The 22,564-nt window shown below is 23.3% G+C and overlaps 2 protein-coding genes across 2 annotated transcripts; both read right to left on the reverse strand.

The window, feature by feature from the left end:
- Window positions 1-530: 530 nt before the first annotated feature.
- LOC113559781 (adapter molecule Crk) lies at window positions 531-8,143 on the reverse strand. Its single transcript, XM_026965533.1, has 7 exons — window positions 7,664-8,143; window positions 4,519-4,674; window positions 4,328-4,450; window positions 3,447-3,651; window positions 3,246-3,374; window positions 1,490-1,579; window positions 531-857 (listed from the first exon to the last, which is right to left on the reverse strand). The coding sequence occupies exons 2-7, from the start codon at window positions 4,554-4,556 to the stop codon at window positions 639-641; spliced, it is 804 nt and encodes a 267-aa protein (XP_026821334.1). The 5' UTR covers window positions 4,557-4,674; window positions 7,664-8,143; the 3' UTR covers window positions 531-638.
- Window positions 8,144-14,390: 6,247 nt separating this feature from the next.
- Window positions 14,391-21,042, reverse strand: LOC113559861 (DEP domain-containing protein 1B-like). The gene is made up of 9 exons (XM_026965637.1): window positions 20,773-21,042; window positions 20,431-20,699; window positions 18,686-18,907; window positions 18,117-18,274; window positions 16,537-17,337; window positions 16,041-16,174; window positions 15,166-15,351; window positions 14,624-14,773; window positions 14,391-14,543 (listed from the first exon to the last, which is right to left on the reverse strand). The coding sequence occupies exons 1-9, from the start codon at window positions 20,833-20,835 to the stop codon at window positions 14,433-14,435; spliced, it is 2,094 nt and encodes a 697-aa protein (XP_026821438.1). The 5' UTR covers window positions 20,836-21,042; the 3' UTR covers window positions 14,391-14,432.
- Window positions 21,043-22,564: the final 1,522 nt, after the last annotated feature.

Here is a 22,564-nt window from a genome sequence, read left to right on the forward strand (position 1 = left end):
ATGTTATCATATATGTCATATGATTAATATATAGTTGGTTTTATTTAATAATTTAACATTTGAAATTTATGGCATATAGACAAATGACTAATAAACAATAATGGTACTATTTTTGTACAAATGTTAAATAATTTTAATAATTAATATGGTCAACTGGTTTGAATAAATATAAAATATATTCACATTAGTAAATATCATAATAAATATAATTAAATTTATTTGTTGGTCATATAAATGTATATTGTCTATCAAATTATTTATTAATTATTTTTTTAAAGTCAATATTGTAAATTAGTCTGTTCTACCGAACCTAATTTATGTATAAATATATTTTTAATTTACATTAATAAAATTTGATTTTGATATGTTTCACTTACTATTGCTTTATTAAACAATCGATGCAATAAGGTATATTCTACATATTCGTTCAATATACTTTACATTATAAAGTTGTCTGATACATATTTACTTGTTTTCTTTCAATTAAGTAGATAAAACTCTATCTTAATGAATTAACATACAATGATTCGTTATAATAAAATATGTCTGTATTAACCTATCTAGTTAGTTGCCATTAGGGAAAATTATTTTAAAAATAACTAAGAAAACTGAGAAGCTATAAAAAAAAAATATTAAAATTAACTGTCACTTATACAATCATTCATTTCAGAGTCTACAAACTCCACATGAGTAAATGGAAAATGTCCGGTTTTACCATTGAGTTCTCCTTCCCATTGACCATTAATATTAGTTTTTGTTACTTTGATAATGTCTCCAATTTCAAGTTTTAATGCTGTCTTGTCGTAGGCATTTGGTACACGAACTTGTTTAACTCTAGCTAGAGCTGGTAATTTTTTCTATAAAAAAAATAAACAATTAATAAATATATAATTTACTTTTGTACAGCAACTTAATCAAAATAATAATCATCAATAGAGATTAGTAATTAAAATATATATATATAATTATTTATAATACTATAGTAGTATAGTCAGGGTCGGCGTGGGTACCTGAGGGCTCAGGCAGGAATTATTTTCTGGAGCCCAATAATAATTTTATACTGTATTTTGGGATAACACAGTACAAGGGCCCAGGCAGGAATCCCAGCCATCTTGCCCAGGCCAGGTCGACCTTGAGTATAGTACTATCTATATTATTTACAAACAACACTATTGTCAATGGAACTGAATAATAAAATATGTTAATTACATAACGTTATAAATGTTACAAAACATCAGTTAAATTTATATTAAAAGTGAATCTAACACCAAATTTTGCATGAATTTAAACTTTGTTAAATTTAATTAATCTACTAAATTCACAGTATTTGTGTTAAGGAGATCTATCCATAGAATTAAATTTGTTAACACGATAAACAATTGAATTTAAATATAAACAAGAATTGTACATAAATACTATTAGTTTAATTTTAAAGTAAATTAAAACAGAGTTGACAAATAATATTTTTCAAACAATTCAATTAACTTACTTGAAGACTAGACCGCCTTAATGTCGACTCATTATTAGATCCAGGAATTTGATTATTGTCTTTCATTGGTAATGGTGGATTTCCATCATACTAAAATAAAATTTAAAGTTAACACATAATTAAGAAACATTTTATTTACTTTTTGCATCACAAATGCTTATATATTATACAAATTTATATTTTATACATAATGCTTTAGTTAAATTATGTCATTAATATTAATAAATAATACTTTTAATATAATTTAACAATCAATTAATTGTTTTGAATCATGTTAGGGTAAAAAAAAATCCATTTTATTTATTTAATAGTTTCCATTAAAATTTTTTAAATGTATGCCAGTTTTTAATTTAAATATTGTTAATATCTGAAAACATATAAAAACAAATTAAATTTTAAAATTATAAAAGTTTTCAAGCTGAATAATTTGACTACATAGTAAAAAATTAATAAATATAAAATATGGCCGTAGATATCAGATTATCTCAATTCACAAAATCGAGTGCAATCGAGATGGACAATTTGCCTATAACAGTTACGATACAGCACTTGACATACTTTTATACATAGTTCAAGCTGTAATTTAAAGTATCTATTAACTACAAAAATAACTTTTCATATTTTTGTCAAAATTAGTTGAATAGTTTTTTTTCTATAAATTATATATATTAGAATAAGTAATAACTAGGGCCGGAAGTTCATGCATTTGCATGACTTTACTGAGTGTATCAAAAAGCTGCTTGATAAGAAAAAAATTTGAATCACAATCTAACATGTTCAAAAATGAAATTTTAATAAACATATTTTCACATATTTTGAGGTTTTTTTTTAAAAAATATATTCATACTTTAAAATAAAATTGCATTTTACTGCATTTTAGTGTTATTTTTTTTTTTCTATTAATATTTCATGATAATGTTGGACTGAGTATATTTTAAAATGTATTTGTTGAAAAATATGTGCTTATACGTTGTCAATATAAAATAAAAACCAGATTAACAATAAAGGTCATGCTGATAATTGCCGTTCATTTGTATTTGAAAACCTATCAAAATTAAAAATCCCAAGTTGTAAATTTTAATTCTTGAAGTAAATATAGCATATTATGTCATTAAAATTTTGCACATTTTTCCACATCTTTTAATTATTATTTTTAAAAACGAAAAAACAAAATAAATATTTAGAGCATATTTTGATAGTTTTTAGTGCATGAACTTACAGGCCTTAGTAATAACCAATGATAATAATATATTGTATAAACATAAAAATGCTTGCTTCTCATGAGTTATCCTATAGAACCTTTAGATGTTGAAAGACAAAGCTATAATCAGAGTCTGAAGAATCAAATGTGCAAAACTTAGTGCTGACTAGTTCATTAGCTTTCAAAATTACTGAGTAAATAGAGATAGGTTAGGTAAAATAGATTAGTGCACAAAAAATATAATATATATGCATATTCTATTTAGTAATTATACCCATAGCTATACATTAATCTTATTCATAAACTTGATACGACTTGTGTATTAGATAAATCTAAAACTATCTTGCATTTAAGTAATCAATTGGCAACTAACAATCATTAGATGTTTATATTCTGTGTACCAAATATCTATGACAGTAAAAATACTTTCTAGAGTACTATGCCACTAGAGACGTTTGAAATTGCACTTTGAAATAAATTTATTATAATTTATAATAATGTACTATTTAAAAATCTATTATTTAATAAAATAATTCAAAATCTAAAATAGCTAACTTTTTGTACATATGGAACTGGAATAGAACCCATTTGACCCATTATATTCTTAGCTGTCCACCATTGTTCTTCGTCTTTTACAAGAATTGTCAAAATATCTCCTTTTCTAAATGGTAGATCATCTTGATCCTAAAGAAAATTAAAAATATATTTTAATATTATATATTTAATGTACATTAAATAATTGAAATAAAATCTTACATTTCCAACAAAGTCATATTTGGCAACAACTTTTTCTATTGGTTTAACAGCAGGTTTCAAAAGAGGAGTTGTGTCGAGGTAATGTAATTTATAAAATGCTAATAAACTAGGTAAATCAGCAAACATCTGATCACCAATTCGATATTTTGTTTCATTATTTTCTTGTATTTTATTGATAATATAATGACTAACTTTGCTATCTTCCCTGTAACACCGATAAATAATGTATTTAATAAAATCATTGTATAGAAACAGTTGTCATCTTAATTTAATAAAAGAATAATTTTTTTATTTATATTAACTACATCTGATCATCACCTATATTATATAAATAAAATAAATAATTAGGTGATGCATATCATATAAAATTTAATTCATCTAAAAAAAACCAATTGATTATATAAAATAGTTTTAATATGTTGTATTAATCTATAATTTATATACCTTGATAACTAACTATTTATAAATGAAAAGAATAATAAATATTTTATTCTCGTGTTTATAATATTTGGTGGTGTTTAACAGCTTAGATATTTATAATAATAATAAAATTATTTTCACTTCACCAAAAAAATATAGCGTATATCAAAATTAGAAAAGTTAGATTATTTTTGTTTAAATTTAGTTTAAATTATGAATGTTGCCAAATTATATTTTTACATTAAATACATTTTTGTTAGGTTATAATTTAGATTATATTTTTCAGAAGGATACTGTAAAAAAATGATACCGGTTTTATACAAAACAATGAAAATTATAATTTTATAAATCTAAAATTCTAGGTTAGGTTAGGACTACATTGTTTCACTTTAAATTATATTTAAATTAAAAAATATTTTTATCAACTTAAAGCACATTTGAATAATTTATAAATTTCATACCTCACACATAACACATAGTCTCCTTGAATACTGAGACTATCTCTAATTAAAAATGTTCCACATTCTCGTTCACCCATTAATAGATCAGAAGCTTCAATTCGTGACATTTGTCCAAAATACCAACTATAAACAAAAATAAAATATAAATTGTGAGTAGAGTAAAAAAAAAATGTTCAAATTTTAAAACATACCTGGCTTTATTGTTAGGATCAAAACAATGTGCAGCCATTTTTAAATTATTTTTTATTGACTACTAAACAAATAAAGTTTGAAATAAAATAAAAAGTAAAATCATAGTATTATTTTCAGTCATTTATTTATATTTGCATGGCTGTTGAAATCCAAATCTGAAAAATAAATGCAATTAATTAAATTATTTTAAAAATCATTGTTTTGTGTGATAAGCGTAGTTATTTTGTTGTCATTATTACTTTTTTAAATTAATTATTTATTAACTTCAGTATTCAGTCATAAATACAATTAATTTATAATATATTTTTTAACATTTCAAATAAATACCCATATTCTTTATCTTATGGAACAAAACTAATTTAAAACATATTTAAATATCCAGGTCAACAACATATAAAACTTTATTATAGGTTAAATTATGTATGAAATGTCCTATAATAAATTTAAAATAATGTGTCATTTGTAATTTCTTATACAAAATCATAACATTTATTATAGATGTAGAATAATGTAAATATTCATTTATTAGAATTTAAAATTCTGTTTAATTTTATTTTGATAACAAATGTATTTAATTATTTAATTAGCTATTATCAATCTTATTATATAGTAAATATAAATGGCCAAATATTATTAAATGTCATTCATAAAATTTTTATTTATACTAAACATGTTGGTGTGAGAGCCTCCAATGAGTTCACCTTTGAATATAAATTCATGTTTAATATAAATTGATAAAATACCTATCTAATACAATTAAATAATTAAAATTTTCTGTTTTTTCAATATTTTTAAATAATTTAGTATAATGGGTACATAGAATTGTACAGTAACTAATACAATATAAAACTAAAATTATGAATAGTCAGTGACATCATTATCTAATTAATGTAACAAACAATTTCATACAGAAATTATAAATCATAAATTTGTTATATATTTAAATTTTGATCTTGTAGTAGCCTAAGTTTATTTTTGAGAATCTCGATAAAGTTAATATGTATTAATGTCTAATGATAATATATAGTACATATCTAGACCAATTTTCAGTACATGGATTGTATTAAGTTATAAAAGTAGGAGGTATTAATATGAATGCATAATAATAAAAACATTTTATTATAAGTGTAAAAAAATCACCAATTAATTTATTTACAATACTAGTATGTGATATGGATATTGTTTTGTTATTCAATATTGTAATATGATGTGATAAATTATATGAAACAATGTTGATACTAAAAATTATTATTTTAAACCAAAATTAAACCACATCACTTGTATCTATTAAAGTGAGTAAATTAAAAGTAATCTATTGGTACTTAATATTTATGCATAAAAAAATAAATGTTCATTTTGATGTATTTCAAAACAATACACAAAAATAAAAAGAAATTAAACCTTCTATATAAAAAGTTTTTATAAAATATTTAAAAAAAAAATTATTAATCACATTTACTTTTTATCCTTTTCAAAAAGAAATATGTTTATTTGTGTTCTTAATAAACATGAACATTTATCAGGTAAATCATTGTAATCAATATTTTATAAATCTTTTTAAGATAAAATATATTAATCTAAATATATATAAATTCAATATAATATAAAATAAACCTGATGAGTATAGATTAGTTCAAAATTTAATTTGTTAAGTTAAAATTTTCTTTTTTTTTTAATTGGTATTTACTACTTAGCTATACAGTAGATGTAAAATATACTTTATAATAGATTAAGTCAATGTAATAAATATGTGTAAATCACTGCATATAAAAAAATAATTCTAAGAAGAGGCAGTGTACTAGAATTACCAAGTATATTTTATGTTATATTTAAATTGCTTTAATATAATTATTGATTTTACTATTATTAAAACAGTATGATATATTTATTAATATTAATTTTTGAGTCAATACGGCCTTATTGTAGAATGGTATGAATAATGTTCTGGATATAAATAGACAATAGCTAAAAATTATTTTAAATATTTTAAAAATGTAATTGTGTTTAAAAAATATTATAATAAACTTACATTAAGGTCTAAAGTTTCAACGAATAAAATTTTTAGATTAGCTACTACAAAATATTACATAATATATAATTATGTCAAAAATTGCATCAAATGTCTAAAAAAAAAATTGTGGTTATACATTTTTAGATATTTTAATATTAGTATAAATTACTCATGAGAAACCTAGTATTCAATTTTTATTGCTAAAGCTTAAAAACTGAACATTTTAAAAATATATAACTACAAAATAATTTTTTTGGATATTAACAAACTTTGTAAAAATATAAAATTGGTACTTAAAAAAAATTATTTTTTTATATTTTTAATATTTTTAAATAGTAATAAAAAACTTTTTCAAATGTTTATTAATAACCTAAAATTAATATTAATATTTTAAAATTTCTATTGACTATCGAAAATTATAATTTAAGTTAAAGTGGAATGTTTTAAGTTCTTATAGTTAAAACTTTTAGTTACACCAAAAAAAAAAATTGTGTTGTGTAAAATGTTTCAGTTTTCCTTAAATTTGTTTTTTGATTTGGAATTGTTTACTTTTTATTCTTTAAAATGTTTACACCAATTATCAGAAACCACCCTCAAAATTGAAAATATTTTTGCTCAAAAACATAATATCAAACAAAAAAAAAAATATAAAACAGAAAACAATCTACTTTGATCAAAATCTAAAATATAATTAGTTTTCGCAACATAAAAAATCTTTTTAAATGCATAAAATAAATACAAAATAATTATTTCATTATGATTTATTAAAACATATTTTAATTTCTTTTGTTTTTATTGCACCTTATAATTTTTTTATTACCTGTCTACTTATATCAAATTATTTATTTATTTATTAAATTAAAAAATTTAATGAACAAATGTTATTTTTCGTAATGGATAATAAAATTGTTGTCTCTACTATTACCTAACCTAACCTATGTTAACACTAATTACTAACAAGACTAGAAAGAAATGTATTAGTTAACAAACAGTTAAGTCTTTAGTTATACGATATTAACATTTTAATTGATCACCAACTCGATTTGTATTGTTTGATACCTAATATCCCGTTCTAGTGACTTACTGAGTTAGGTTAGGTCTATGACTTATTGGTATTATAATGTTACGCTTACCGGTCAACGTGAATTTTTCCTAATCAACAGTATAATGTGCAGTCAGTCATGCCATTACAGGAAACTCTGGTATAGAAAGAGACTCTAGACCATGGTAGTCAAAAATCTTATTTCGTTCAGGGTATTGTAGCAGAGAAAAATCAAAAACCTCGAGTACCTATTTCCCGAAAACACACCTAACCAAACGGAGTAGTGGCGTGCGATCAGGATGAAGGGATTAAACAATGCCGATTTTTGGTTCAATATGATGATGATGATGATTCCAGAGACGACGAAGAGGTTTCGTCGATATAAATCGAAAAGTAATAATAAAAATAACTAATACGATATATGATATGCACGTATACCGTTTTTGTACACCATCGACGCTTGTCCTACGCGGTTTGAAAATTAAATAAAAGTAATAATACAATCACGAAAACGAAACGCACCAACACCGCGTTAGTTGTAGGTACCTACGATTCCAAAGTCCGCTGTACTATCATCGCGCAATGTAATAATAACAATCATCTGTCGGTGTTGTAGGAGGTACACAAGGTCCACTTCCTCCTCCACCAACACCAGGTCATCATCACGCTACTACTTCTCCACCGCCGTTGAATCTCGTTAAGATTATTTTATCGCGAAGATAACAGAGTGCGTGTTATCGTTGAACGTGCCGACGAGACCGGGAAAAAACCTAATAAAAAATAATGGCGTAACAGTAACATAGATACAAATACTGTAAATTTACAGAATTTTATAGATGTTAGATGTATACAATGTTTTTCACATCGTTTTTGTTTTGTTTTGTTTTTTTTTTTTTTCGTTTTTGTACGTTTTTAATAAATATAATGGCGTTCAGCACTGTTCAGTGACGCAGTCAGGAAATATTTTCGGGAGAGAAGATAAATTGTAACTTACAGTCGACTACTAATCGAGGCTTAATGACCGAATTATTTATTTGAATTTTTGGTTTCTGGTGCTGAATGCATAGATATATTAACCAGTTAATTTGTCTATGGATGAATGTATTAGGATTATCAAACATTGAAACATATCAAAATAAAATATATATACAAACGTTTGGGACGTTTGTGCGTTTGGCCCGTTTGGGTAATGGACTAATGGTAAAAAGATATTCATAACAGTTAATATGCGGGCGTTAGATAGCTTAAGAAAACTTTATAATGTAACTAATTTGTAGATTATAGCATTGATTATAATAAATACTATACAGTGGACACCACTTATAAGACTCACTTTGGGACCAGCATAAAGTGAGTCTTATAAAGTTATAACCGTAGAATCTTATTGGTGAAATGGGGAAAAAAATGTAATAATATTTATATGTATAATATAACATATTACATACTTATTATTGAATACATTTAAAAATTCTGATAAAAAAAATAAAATTATAATATATATTATAAAAATTTCTACGTATTTGATTTTTTCTTTGATTAAAATTATAAGTTAAAAACATTGTTATTTGTTCATTAGTTAAATACTGCATACCCCTCCATACATACCTCCTACTTCTGTTATATGTATATTTTGTACTCGTTTGCTCTAGTGGACGTTATTATTATAAATAAATAAATAAAAATTAAAAACATTGTATGAAGTATTTATAATTTATGAAAAAAAAATTGTAATTTTGGTTTGTTAGGTATGAGTTATAAACTTATATTCCGAAAATATATATCTCGTACTCTATTACAATAATGATAATTGCGAGAAATGTGAAATTGTGATAAAATTATTTGTTGTATATACACATATTATAAAGCATGAATCGAAACCAAAAATAACCCAAATTATATGTAATTATTTTAAAACCTGCAATTTATTTCTAAATTTTAACCATTGATGTTTATTTTTTACCATTTTTTTTTTCGAAATTTGAGTCTTATTAAGTTATAGCTGAATTTTAGATTCTGAGTGATCAATGATTAATGTATTGATTTTACAATGTGTGTGTGTTTTTTTTTTAATTATTTTTTTTTGTGTCTGTCATCAAGTTTTGGAGTAGTAAGACAATATAGTGCTTTGATTTTTGACTTCAGCTTCTCTTTGAAAATTAAATTGAATCTATTTGGTATTTTTTTTTTTGGGGGGGAGGAACAAAAGTCTTTCCAGCAGTTTTCAAAAACGTCAGGAAAAATCCTAAAAAAGTAAACGAAAAACGGGAATTTTTACGCATAACCACTTTTAGACAAAATCGATTTTTTAATTTTGTTACAACTCAAAAACAAATCATTGTAAATACTTAAAATTTTCACAAAATGTTTATATTAGCGTTATACATTTAAAATTAAATTTTCAAAATATTTAGAATTTTTTAAAACTATTTAGAAAATAAAACTATTATAGTCTTATTCATTTAGAGTAATAAACCAATGAAATTTTCGATTTTTCTAAATTTTTTTTCTTGAAATACCGATAAAAATAATTTGGGTTTCTAAAAAATCTTAAAATTTTAATGTAAGGTTTATTAAAAGTTGTTCTCATTGTAGCAAAAAACAAAAATTGTTAGTCACAATTTTTATTTATAAGCATTGAAAGTTCAAATTTTTATGAAATATGTCAAAATCGCGAAAATTTGCAAGGAATTTTGAAGTTGGAAATTCATAAAATTTTTGTTATTTAAATCTAAGGTTAAAAAACCCAACACAAGGTTCTCCATAACTTTTTCTTCAAATAACTGTAAAAAAACTCCAGCGTCAATATAAAAAAATTTTTATGAGCGTATGAAGTTTAATTTTTTTAAGAAATTGAGTAAAATAACTATATATATCAATTTAAATATAGGTAATCATTTAATACATCCTACTATAATTATCCTAGAGTGACAAATCATCTCCATTTAGAATCGTTTTTCGTTTACAACGATACCTGTTGGCTGTCATTGCATTCAAATTTAACACATTCATTATAAGTCACTACTCTCCATCTTTACTAGATATACAGGAAAGCGATACCCACTTGCCGACCTTTTTTATAATGTATTTTGATACGTCCAGACGATTTTAAGTCTAATATTAGCGACTGAACCTTATGTCTGTTAGTCTTATAAGCAGCGTCCACTGTAATTAAAGATTATATAGCCATTGTACAGGATATTTCGACTCGTAAAATATTACTGATATTCTAGCTCTAAAGTCTAGACGATATACTAAATACAGATTACAATATGGGTAAAATATACAAATCAGAAAATATTAAACTTGGTTGATAACAAGAAATATTTAATAATTATTATTTAACAATTAATTAACTAACTCCACAAACAGTATAAACAAATAACAATAATACACACAAACTGTATAATATCATTAATACCTATGTCGTACTTATTACATAAAATTCGTAAAATATCATTTTTTTTGGATGTAGAATTAACCAGAATATTTATTTGAGTTTAATTCAGATTAATAAAATCGTTTGAGTTTTTGGCCGAACCTTCGGGCATTGGATTCTTTTTTTTTTTAAATTTCTAGAAGTTATGGTTAATATGGATGTAATGCCATGCCTTATGTTTACAAGTTACAATAAATTTATAGTATTATTGTAATATATATTTTGTTATATAAATATTACAATATTACATCATGTTTATTCTGTGAAAATTAAATTATTTCTTTTAATAATAGGTAATTATAAGATAATAATCAATTTCATATCAAATATACATATTATATAGGTACATTATACACAAACAAAATAGCTTATCTACTGGCTTTTACCAAGGTCACACTTGAGCAGCATTCGCAGATCGCGGATCCATAAAAACGTTATAACGATATTATAAAAACGTATAAAAATATTACGATGTTACTACATTATTATTTTTAATTATTTTTATTATAGTACCTACCAATTACCTATAGTAACAATTCGACGACGAATGACGTGCAAATTGAATTATAATTTACCAAATTATATAGGTCCTGATTTTTCACTGAAGTAGTTGAAAAATTTAAATGAGTAATGTCAAAATTGATTATTGCTGTTGTTTAATTCTTATAAATAGAGAAACCAGCAAGTTTAATAAAAACTAAAACTAGTATGATAGATTAATAAAAACGTACCTACTGTTTATATAATTATGTTAATATTGTGTAACTTATAATAGACGTAACATTTTTGTATACTGTTGTCCGTTATTTTAGTTGCTTTGCCCATTGCCTATAATTAATAATTGTTATGTTGCAATCGGCAACTGGCAAGTCCATTTTAAGTAGATCAATATTGCCATATTGGTAACATACAGAAAGATCTATGAGAACGATTGTTTTATTTTGTATCTTAGTTAATATGGATTGGTTTGTTTATCGGACAAATTAAAAAAACAGATTTAAATTAGGTAATTAACAACTGTATTTTACATCGAATTTTTTCTTTTTTTTTATAATCATGTACCTACTTAGATTGCTGAAAATATATTTAATACTTTGTAGTTTTAAATAGGGAAATTTAAAAAACTTAAAAACTCGATATTTAGCTTTATATTGACTTATTAAAATTTGTTTTTAAAATTATCAAACAGACGCACTATAGAATAAAAAAAATATCAATCCTCATATACTCTGATAGTCAGATATAAAAAATTAATTTATATTATAATTTTAAATTTTTTGTTATTAATTGCAGTTCATAATATGTTATTGAAAAAGCTATAATGTTAAAGGTACCTGTCTAAAGTAGTAAGTACCTAAGGTAATCAAATTTAAAAAGTGAAGAAATTATAGGTAACTAGGTACTCTGATTTACAGACGTACTGTATGTGTCGTACGTGTATATTGTCATCGAGCAAGTCAGTGCAATATATTATATTAAATATTTTATTTTACAATTAGCAATATTGTAATTTATAATACTTACGGACGCATAAGAAAATGTGACTATAGATTTTAGATGGTATTAATACTTACATATTATTATATTAATATAATAATTAAATACTAATAAATGCAATATTTCGGAAAAAATGATATAACAACCTATCGCAATACTACTACTAATAAATAAATTACTTAAATAGATATATCAACAAAACATATCACAAAATATAGGCTAACAGACCGTTTCCGCTCCAAATCGATTTTCATGTACAATCATTTATCATTGAATTCAAATTTAACAAATCCATAATAGTGACTCACACAGGCGACACAAGTACTTGAATAATACACAGCAAAATAATACAATCTTGTAACGTAAAAAAATATTATTTGAAAATAGGGAATTTTTACGCTATACCGGTTGTTGGAAAAATTGATTTCTTTATTTTGTTAATTCGAAAACAAATAACCTTAGAAAATTGATATTTTAAACAAAATGCTTACATTATTATTTTCTATGTATGGTAAAATTTTCAAAATATTTTTACTTTTTTTATACTAATACATATTGTCAGGGTTCGGGACTTAAAGCATTTGCTTATTTTTATGGATTGACTTAAAATGTAGCAGAGTGCTATAGAAGTGTATGTCGTGTTAAAACACGTTCAATTATGAAATTTCAAAGTGCTTTTTTTTGGTTTTTTCAACGATCTTTTAAAAATATGTTTATTTCCAGTTTTTCTGATTATTTTTGTTTTTTTGGTCAGTTTTTTTACTTTTTATGATTTTTTTAGAAAATCTATAAACAATAAAGCAAAATGTCCCGAAAATTAAGTTTGATTTTTTTATAATATAAAAATGTATTTTTTTTTTTGATTTTTTTAGTTTTCCTAATCATTTTGTTTCAATATTTTTTGTAGTCTTTAATTATATTATTTTTAGCACAGTTACAACTTATGTCTATAATACTTACTTAATCATGTAAAAAGAAAGTTTTTTTTTTTTTTTGATTAAATATTTTTACTCAAATTTGAGATTTTAAGTGCTATAAGTCCCAAGCACTGCATATTATATGCCTTGCTTTATTCAGAATCTAAAATTGGTCATTGCCAATGTGTACAATGAATTGTCTATACTTTACCCCTAATTTATATTTTACCCAAGTATAGAAATTCAGTTTATACTAAATATTATTTGTACGGTTAAGTCTAGTTCCGTCCATGAATATGATGGAGGATGCGTACGTATCAGATTTTTTTTTATTTTACTAAACTTTTCTTTTTTTTAACCTATGTTACATGGCTGTCGTCAAAGATTCAAAGTTTTTGATATTCAAACATCAAATATACATGAAAAAAATGTAAGTATCTCAGTAATAAGTCCTAACTGTTAGATGATATGTATCTTAGGAGCTATATAAACTGTATAAGCAGTATCATATTCAACCTCTCTTCAAATTAATAATTGTGTTATGCCTAAATTTGATGAATGAATGATCATTAGGTTTTTTTTTTAATTAACACCAACCATGTGCAAAATGTATCTGTTATTGAACAAAACAAAATTATTAAAAACTAATGGATGATTTTAATGAAGCAGCAAAGGTTGTAGTTATAGAAAAAATAATCATATCATTTAATAAAAGAAAATAATACTTTATAATTAAATAATGTACACACTAATTAATAACCAGGATATGGTTAAAAACTTAAAATTATTTTACAAATATATAAGCACCGCTTTATTATAAAAGACACAAAAAAGTATATTAAGTAGGTCTACATCAAGCTTACATTTTTTCATAAAATAAAGTTTGAATTTTACTTTGGTATTATGTAACATCCATACTTAAAATACTATCAACAAAATAAAAATTAATTTTTAAGTATTAAAATAATTTTAATAATAATAAGTAATATTTAATTGATTTAATTTCTTAATTAAATTCGAAGATTTTTAATTTTAATTTCATTTAATACTGGATTCCGTTTTTTATGTTGCTGTAGGAGTATAGATCTTTTCTCATAAACATCAGGATACATTTTTTGAAACTAAAAAGTAATAACAATAAATAAGTACCATTTAAAATATAAACTAGCACAACATTTTAAAGATTTATATCATAACTTACTAATTTTATACGTTTGCTCTTTTCTTTATTAGACATTGTTGTACTATTTATAATTTGATCCAACAATTCAATAAGGGCATCTTTAGATTCAGTACTTCTTTGTTTTTCAAATTCTTTGTCTGATATTCTAAGACAATAGTGCATACTATCCTAAAATATTGTATAAGATTATTTTATAAATTATAGTATATTTAATATTATATTATTGTTATTGTGAATAATAAAGCTTTATTTAGTGATAAATTTGTATGTGCGTAAATTGAAACTTTATATAATTATATTTTTTGTTAGAAAAGTGTTAATAAAAATGATAATTTTTCCTAAAAGACATCATTATTACATGATTTTTATTTCATAATAAATGCAACTCAATAGTAAAATGTCTGATGTCGGTTTTTTTTTTAGATCACAAAGTCTTCAATTTAAGCTAGGAAATAAAGACCGTCAATTTTTTCAAATATGTAGATAACCAGGTTTGTTAAAATCAATTACCAAGTCAAATTTCTTGTGAAACAAACTATATATTGTTAATATATACTAACTTTGTACAATTTATCATCATTACTGAAAGAATTGAACTTTTCTGATAAAATTGAATCAGTTTTAATAGGTAAAAATATTAATTTTTGACTGTGAATTAAAAATTTGACAACATCAGTAGCTAAACAATCATATTCAAATTGATTAATATTTTGTCTCAATACTGCACAACATAATTGATCGGTAATCTGAAAATAACATAGGTAAAAATAATATTATTAACAGTTAACAAACATATACATATACATGTATATGTATATGTGTAATATTGTATAAAATATAGACATTTCTAAAAAAAAAAGTAAATTCACAGTGTATATTGGTATTAAAAATATAAACAGCATCAAGAGTAAAAATTAATCTTATATTAATTTAGATAAAACAATTTGAAATTTTAAACATGACAAATACAATTTGTTATAAAGATAATAAAAAAACTTCTAATATTAATTAACATGTTATTAAATTAAAAATTGAATAACATTTTGCTTATACTTCTACTAATTTGTTAAAAAAAAAAATATATTATTATACATTTAAATATTATTAAGATGATTTTAATGTATTAGTATTTTTTTTAGGTATTTAAAAATTATTATTATTATTAGATGGGTATTTGTATCAAATATTTTTAATTAACAACTTACTTTAATCACATTTATAAATATTAAAATTTTATACAGGGCTAAAATTAGGGTTTTTAGGCTCCAGGATATTGTAGATTAATATTATCAAATAAAAATAGCAAGCTTTAATAGTTACGCTTTTGAATAGTCATACAAAGCCTACTTTAAATACATTAAGCATTGTAAATAGTATACTGAAGTTTCATAATTAATTGTTATGTATAATATAAATAAAAACATAAATACAATACCTTGATGTAAGTTGAAGATAGATGAGAAACAAATTTTAAAAACACTTGTAATTTTGCTCTGTTCAGTGGTGGAAGACATAGACTTAATAATTGATACAAAAGAATTCCAAGATGTAACGATTTTTCATCTAAACCTATAAATAATTAATTAATATTAATTTATAACATACTCATATTTTCAAGATAAATCAAATTTGTATGTTACAAAACATTTTAATTTATTTTTTTAACTGAATATTGAATAAACATTTTTTAAGTAGACTAAGTGTTATAAGTTATAACTTAGTAACTTTAAAAGTGAATTATCAAATAATATTACTATAGTATAATAAATTAGGACAGACATTTTTTTTAAAATAAGCACAATATAAGTGATACCGTATATTGTTAGTTGGATTTTGAAATTACTCTCAAAACTGTTAAAAATTATGTCACCTTAGCATTAAAAGTTTTCTATGAATATAAATTAATATGCAATTTCAATATTTAATCATACCATTGAATGATTGGTGTTTAAGGGTTTGTGTATGGTCCATTTGTGTTATATCAATTAGTTTATGAAGAGTAGAAATTGCCATATCTAAATCAAAACCATTTGTATCATTGTTATTAATTTTTTCAGATTGAAAAAGTCCAAAATTGATATATCCAGAAGTAGATGGACAAACAAATTTATCATTTTCTAATGGTTTATTTTTAAAACCATACTCATCCGAATAAAAGCTCTCATTAAGATCATCTAAATTTTTTGGATTAATTGAGTTATTAGATGTGGTACGGCCCATTTTTCTTTTCCTTATTTTGTCCATATTTCTTTGATAATATGATTGTGATTTTACAGATATTTCTGGTGAACTGATTGTTCTAGTTAACTTCGGCTTTGAATATTTATGTGAAATATTTAATGGTTTATGTTCCATTTTACTTTGTTCTACTTCACATGATTCAAAAAATGATGTACTGCTACAACTACTGACAGAAGATCTGGAAAGTGATGATAGTTGATGTCCAGAAATATCAAAACACTTATTAACAATACATGTTTTTGAATGATCGGTGGAAAATTCAGATTCCCAGCACATGTTTGATGATAATTGAGTTGAATTATTATTTTCGGTTTGTTTTACAGTCTTATTACACATATGATCATATCTTTCAACTACAACTAAAATAGAAATAAATATTTCATAAAAAGATATTGGAATAAGTGGTTCCTCTGAATTTAAAAAATAATCCTTGATTACAGAATATACATCTGCTTTAAATCCAGGATAAGTGCATTCATTCATTTCCATATCTAAACAATAATAATCAAAAAATAAATTATAAGCCATAAAACAATTATGAATTTTTAGATAATAATTACTTTAAAAAAGTACTACAAATTCAAAATATATGTTTTTTATTGCTTGAATGTATAGAATATATTTTTTTAAATTTATACAATTTGTACACATAGGTAAATAAAATAAAATTTTAGAAAGCAAAATGAGCTTCAATCAATTTCTATATATTTATTTTTACAGTCATATTTAGACTTAGCAATAATTATAAAAATTATTGATTTTCAATTGAATATTATTATTAATAACTTACTTATACTATAACTTAAATTTTTACTAACTATTTACATACAGTACTATATTTTAGGATTGCAATTATTTGGCTAAAATTATATATACAATGTTAAAAGTAGTAATATTATATATTATACCTATAAAATAATTAATAATTCTAGTATTTATTAGAATATTTAATAAAATAGTACAGATAGCCACTAAAATAGCATATTCATTATTTTAGTCTTGGTAAAGTAATAAAAATATAAATAGGTATTATATCAATATTATTATATGTAGAACTTGCATTAAAAATTGTATATTACTTCCAGATTTGTAAAATATCTTATTTAAGTAAAGTACGTAAATATTATAATAAATTAATTATGATTTGTAAATAAATGTCAATTTTAAATTTACAAACGTTTTGATTAAATGAAAACAAAATATCAATTATTTTTATGTTAAAACATTATTGTAAGTAAAGAACTAATATTTAAGCACAAATTATAGTTACCAGATGTTAAGCTATCCATTGCAGACTTTACCCAATGTGGAAATAAGCCATCAACATTATAATCTTGATTATAAATATTCATGATTATCCACTGCTTATTTAAATTTTCAGTATTTAAAAAATCGTCCATATTAAAACTCTTTAGTATATTCCGTAAACTATAAATCAACAAACAATATATTAATTTTACGAATTAAATATAAAAATGTTTTTCAGAATTCTTATTTTTTTTCTCAAGACCTACATTATTCACAACACTTTTAAAATCTTATGAGATCCCATGCATTAATTATTTGCCTATCAATGATATAAATATATGGTCAATTACTTACATTATTAATAAAAACAAAATTTAATTTTTAAACTTTTATATTAATAGAAGATTTGGTTAAATAAGTGTAAGCTTTTTATTTATTGGTATAAGTTTGTATAGATCAATTGATAATTTAAATTATTAACCATCAATATGATAACCAATTTTTAACATGACTATATAAAAGAATGATTTATAGTATCCAATGGTATACCTAAACCTAAATATATTATAAGCATAACTAATAAATATTTACTTTTGTATGATGAAATTAGCAATTTTATGGTTTTCGTTTAAATATGTGTTCATTGCAACATTTTCCATTGAATAGGACTTCATTCTATGACTACTAATAACTTTTTCACTTTTTTTAGGTTGAGGAGATAACGATTGTGGTTTATTCGTGAGGAATACATTTAATGATGATAATACAGATCCTTTGCTAATTGTTTTATTCATATTCTTTGGTAATGCAAATCTGAAACAAAAGTATTTAATGTTATAAGTTTATAACCAATAGAAACCACAAAGTATAAGTATAATCAAGTACAATAGTTTTTATAACTAAGACAGTTTATGTTCAAAAGAAATTTAAGAACAAAACATTTAACTTTTGATTATTTTACATTCAAGAGGAAGCTTTTATTGTCTACGTCTTACAAACCTAAAATATTGCAAATTTGCTTACAGCAGTGGCATATTATTATCTAATATGGTCATTGCTTAGGTAGTATTTTTCCCATTTGTACCAGTATTTATATTTAAGATTAGTAGTCAATGTTTTATATTTGCAAGTTTAGGGCATAAATTTATTCATATTTTAAGGTTTTGAAGTCATAAAAAAAACTTTGCATAAAGTCTCTAGCTCTACTGATCACTGATTAGTGCAATTATTTGAAAATTTGTCCTAACACAAACATGAAGGTTGATAATTGACGAATATTTATAGAACTGTGAATGATCAAATTTATGCCTATATGGCTATCACTATATCAATACTTTTAAATCTTTTTCAAGTATAGCAATAGTAATATTAGTTGTGAATTAGCAGTACGTGGGGCGTATTCATTATCTTTCATTAACTTATATTTATTATATATTATATATTTATTTAAATTAAATATTGCTCTGTAACAAAAATAAATCTTTGTAAAGTAACAATATTTTAACGCATTGATATATATATATATATATATATATGTGTGTGTGTGTGTGTGTGTATAATTTTTTAATGTAAACCCCTTCCTCCATTGGAAATAGCGAAGTATGCCACTGACGTATAGCAGAATACATTTTATCTCGATAGCATAATTATATTAATCTAACTTAAAGGTAATATTATATAGATTCTAGGACATTTTATAGGATTTTATTGATATATTAATTTTTAAGTGAATTATAGTTATGTAATATATTAAAACTTTAAAATGCTGATAACTCACTTTAAAATTAAAATATCAATAAATGCCTATATTATGCCCTAAATAGGTACTATTTTTATTAAAAAAAGAGTTATAGTTTTTTTTAAATTTATAGTTAAATAGACTTTAATATTAAAATGAACAGCATAAAATTGATTCCACTGAACACAAATTTGCTATGTTTTACATTCATAAGTCAGAGACAAAACATGCAGGTATGACGTTCTCTTCAATAAAAAAATTGAATGATACAAAAATTTAAGAACAATGTAAAATTGTAACATATAACATTTAAAAACAAGTTGTCTCAAATCTCAAATTGTTTTCTTTTCATTGAAGTTGCATATAAAGTTAACTCGAGTCATACAACTCAAATACACATAAGCTGAATTTATTTTTATCCCTCTTTAGATTCAAATTATCGAAGAAGTGATAGCTATTCTAGTGTACGTAATATAATTTATTATAAATACTATAGTATTCATAATTATTAGTAATATTAAAAACTAAAAAAAAAATCTTTATAAATTTGATCTTTGCTTAGCTTAAAGTAAGACGATTTAGAAATTATAGTACTCACTCATATAATTCTGACTTATCCTTAAACTTTGTTGATGTTGTACTAACAGCTTTAAAAATTTCAGCTTCATAAAACTTATTCATTAATGCTACAATTTGTTGACGTGTAACTCCTTTATTAAATAAATATTGTAATTTCCCAGAAGACGCTTCATTATACATCCAATCAACTGCTTCAAATCCTGTGAAACAGTTGTCTCTAAACCAAAGCTGGTACCGATGCGATTTTAACGGCATACCACTTCTAAAATGGTCAACTAATATTTGCCACTTAACAAAAAAATTAAATTATTAGCAGTTAATTATTAAGTAATAATAAAAATTGTCAACATGTCAAACTTACAGTTTCCGTGGCTCGGAATTGAGAATACGTAGGCAAGTTTGGAATATTTGAATAATTTGACATTTTAAAATGTAAATCTCGGTATTTTAATTATTTTATATCATTTAAACTATACGCTTACACAATGTGTATTATTATCCTTAACGCAGCGTAATACCGAAACGACCGATAATAATGTCGCAAATCAAACGTATTAAAAAATCATATTTCAGTAAGATAACTATTATTATGAGAAAAAACTACAAACATTTAAAAAAAAAAACGTTACACTTGTCGTACACTCATACACCCGTTGTCTTGGTGTTGACAACAATAACAATGATAATGATAAGCGGGCGTATTGCGCATGTCCAAACTGAGCCCAAACAGGTGGGGACGTACTGACGACGAGTCAAATATTTTGAACCGCAGAAGAAAACCAATTGAACGTTCGTTTTGAAGAAATACAAAATTCTATAATATTTGTATTTAATTTAATAGACAGATAGCGCTCGAGATACCATATTAGCACCTTTGATTTTAAAACTAATGTGACGCAACTGTTATGCATTGATATTTTACTATTTGGTTCTCTGACCATTAAATATATGATATTTCCATCATCAATATTCATTATGTAAACGGTATTTTGTGTACTTAACAGTTGTAACAGTTTATTATCATTACCATAAAATGTATATTAATGTAACTTGTGAGTTGTGACAACTAGATAGGTATCTATCTAAACAACCTTCTTGTTAGTTGTTACTTGTAAAAATACATACCATGTGAAATAATTATAAACTTGCCTTTACAAAGTTAATATTTTATATGCATTGCATACATCATACATATTTGATAATTGATTCAGATTATCAGACATCAGTGGTATATTTACGAAACGGTCGATCGGATTCGGATATAATTTTCACTCCACAGAAAAAAAACTTTTGTCTTATTATACATTTTAAACCATGCTAATAAATAAACTATAATAATTAATAAGTATGTCATAAATGTATAATATATTGGTTTTTAAATTATGTAGGTTCATAATATATAATGACACTTTTATAGTAAAAAAAGAAGTACTTTAGGTAATAGGTTGTCAAAAGTAAAAATGCTCCATACTTTTCAAAATAATTTGGAAAACAACAATAAATAGATAACGGTAATATATTTTACGAAACACTAATTATCTATGGATAAAATTTATTTTGTTCTTTAATCTTTATTTTAATTAAAAAATGAATAACTTGAAACTTTCATAAAGTATTTTTATTAATATTTTCTAGAATTACCTAATAAACAAAATGTAATTTTAAAAATGTATCGAAATACACTTAAAATTTGAAATCTTAGTTTTTTTTATAAAAAAATATGCGCTTAGTTAAAAAGCTTAAACATATAAAATAATATTTCTCATATAAGTAAAAACTTTTTACATCTAAAATATTGAAAATACATAGGCAAAATATATAAGTTATTTTTTAGTTAAAAATGCATATATAGCTAAAGCTTGTAAATTGAATATAAAGGTGCTCATAAGTGTTTTTTTACTATAACTTAAAAATCTTAAAAATGTATATCGACAATGTTCAAGTTAATATGTTTACAAAATTGGATATTTAAACAAAAATAATAATTTTAGTTCTTATTTTGTAGTGATTCAAAGAATATTGTTCGTAAAGACTTGAAACTGTAGTAGTGTAGTATCATTAATACTCAATATAGGTACGTATATTATTATTTAAGATACTACATGTCTATATACACAATGTTTTAGTTAAATGTAATGATTATCTATAGTAAT

This window comes from Rhopalosiphum maidis, chromosome 3, assembly GCF_003676215.2.
Source record: "Rhopalosiphum maidis isolate BTI-1 chromosome 3, ASM367621v3, whole genome shotgun sequence".
NCBI lineage: Eukaryota > Metazoa > Arthropoda > Insecta > Hemiptera > Aphididae > Rhopalosiphum > Rhopalosiphum maidis.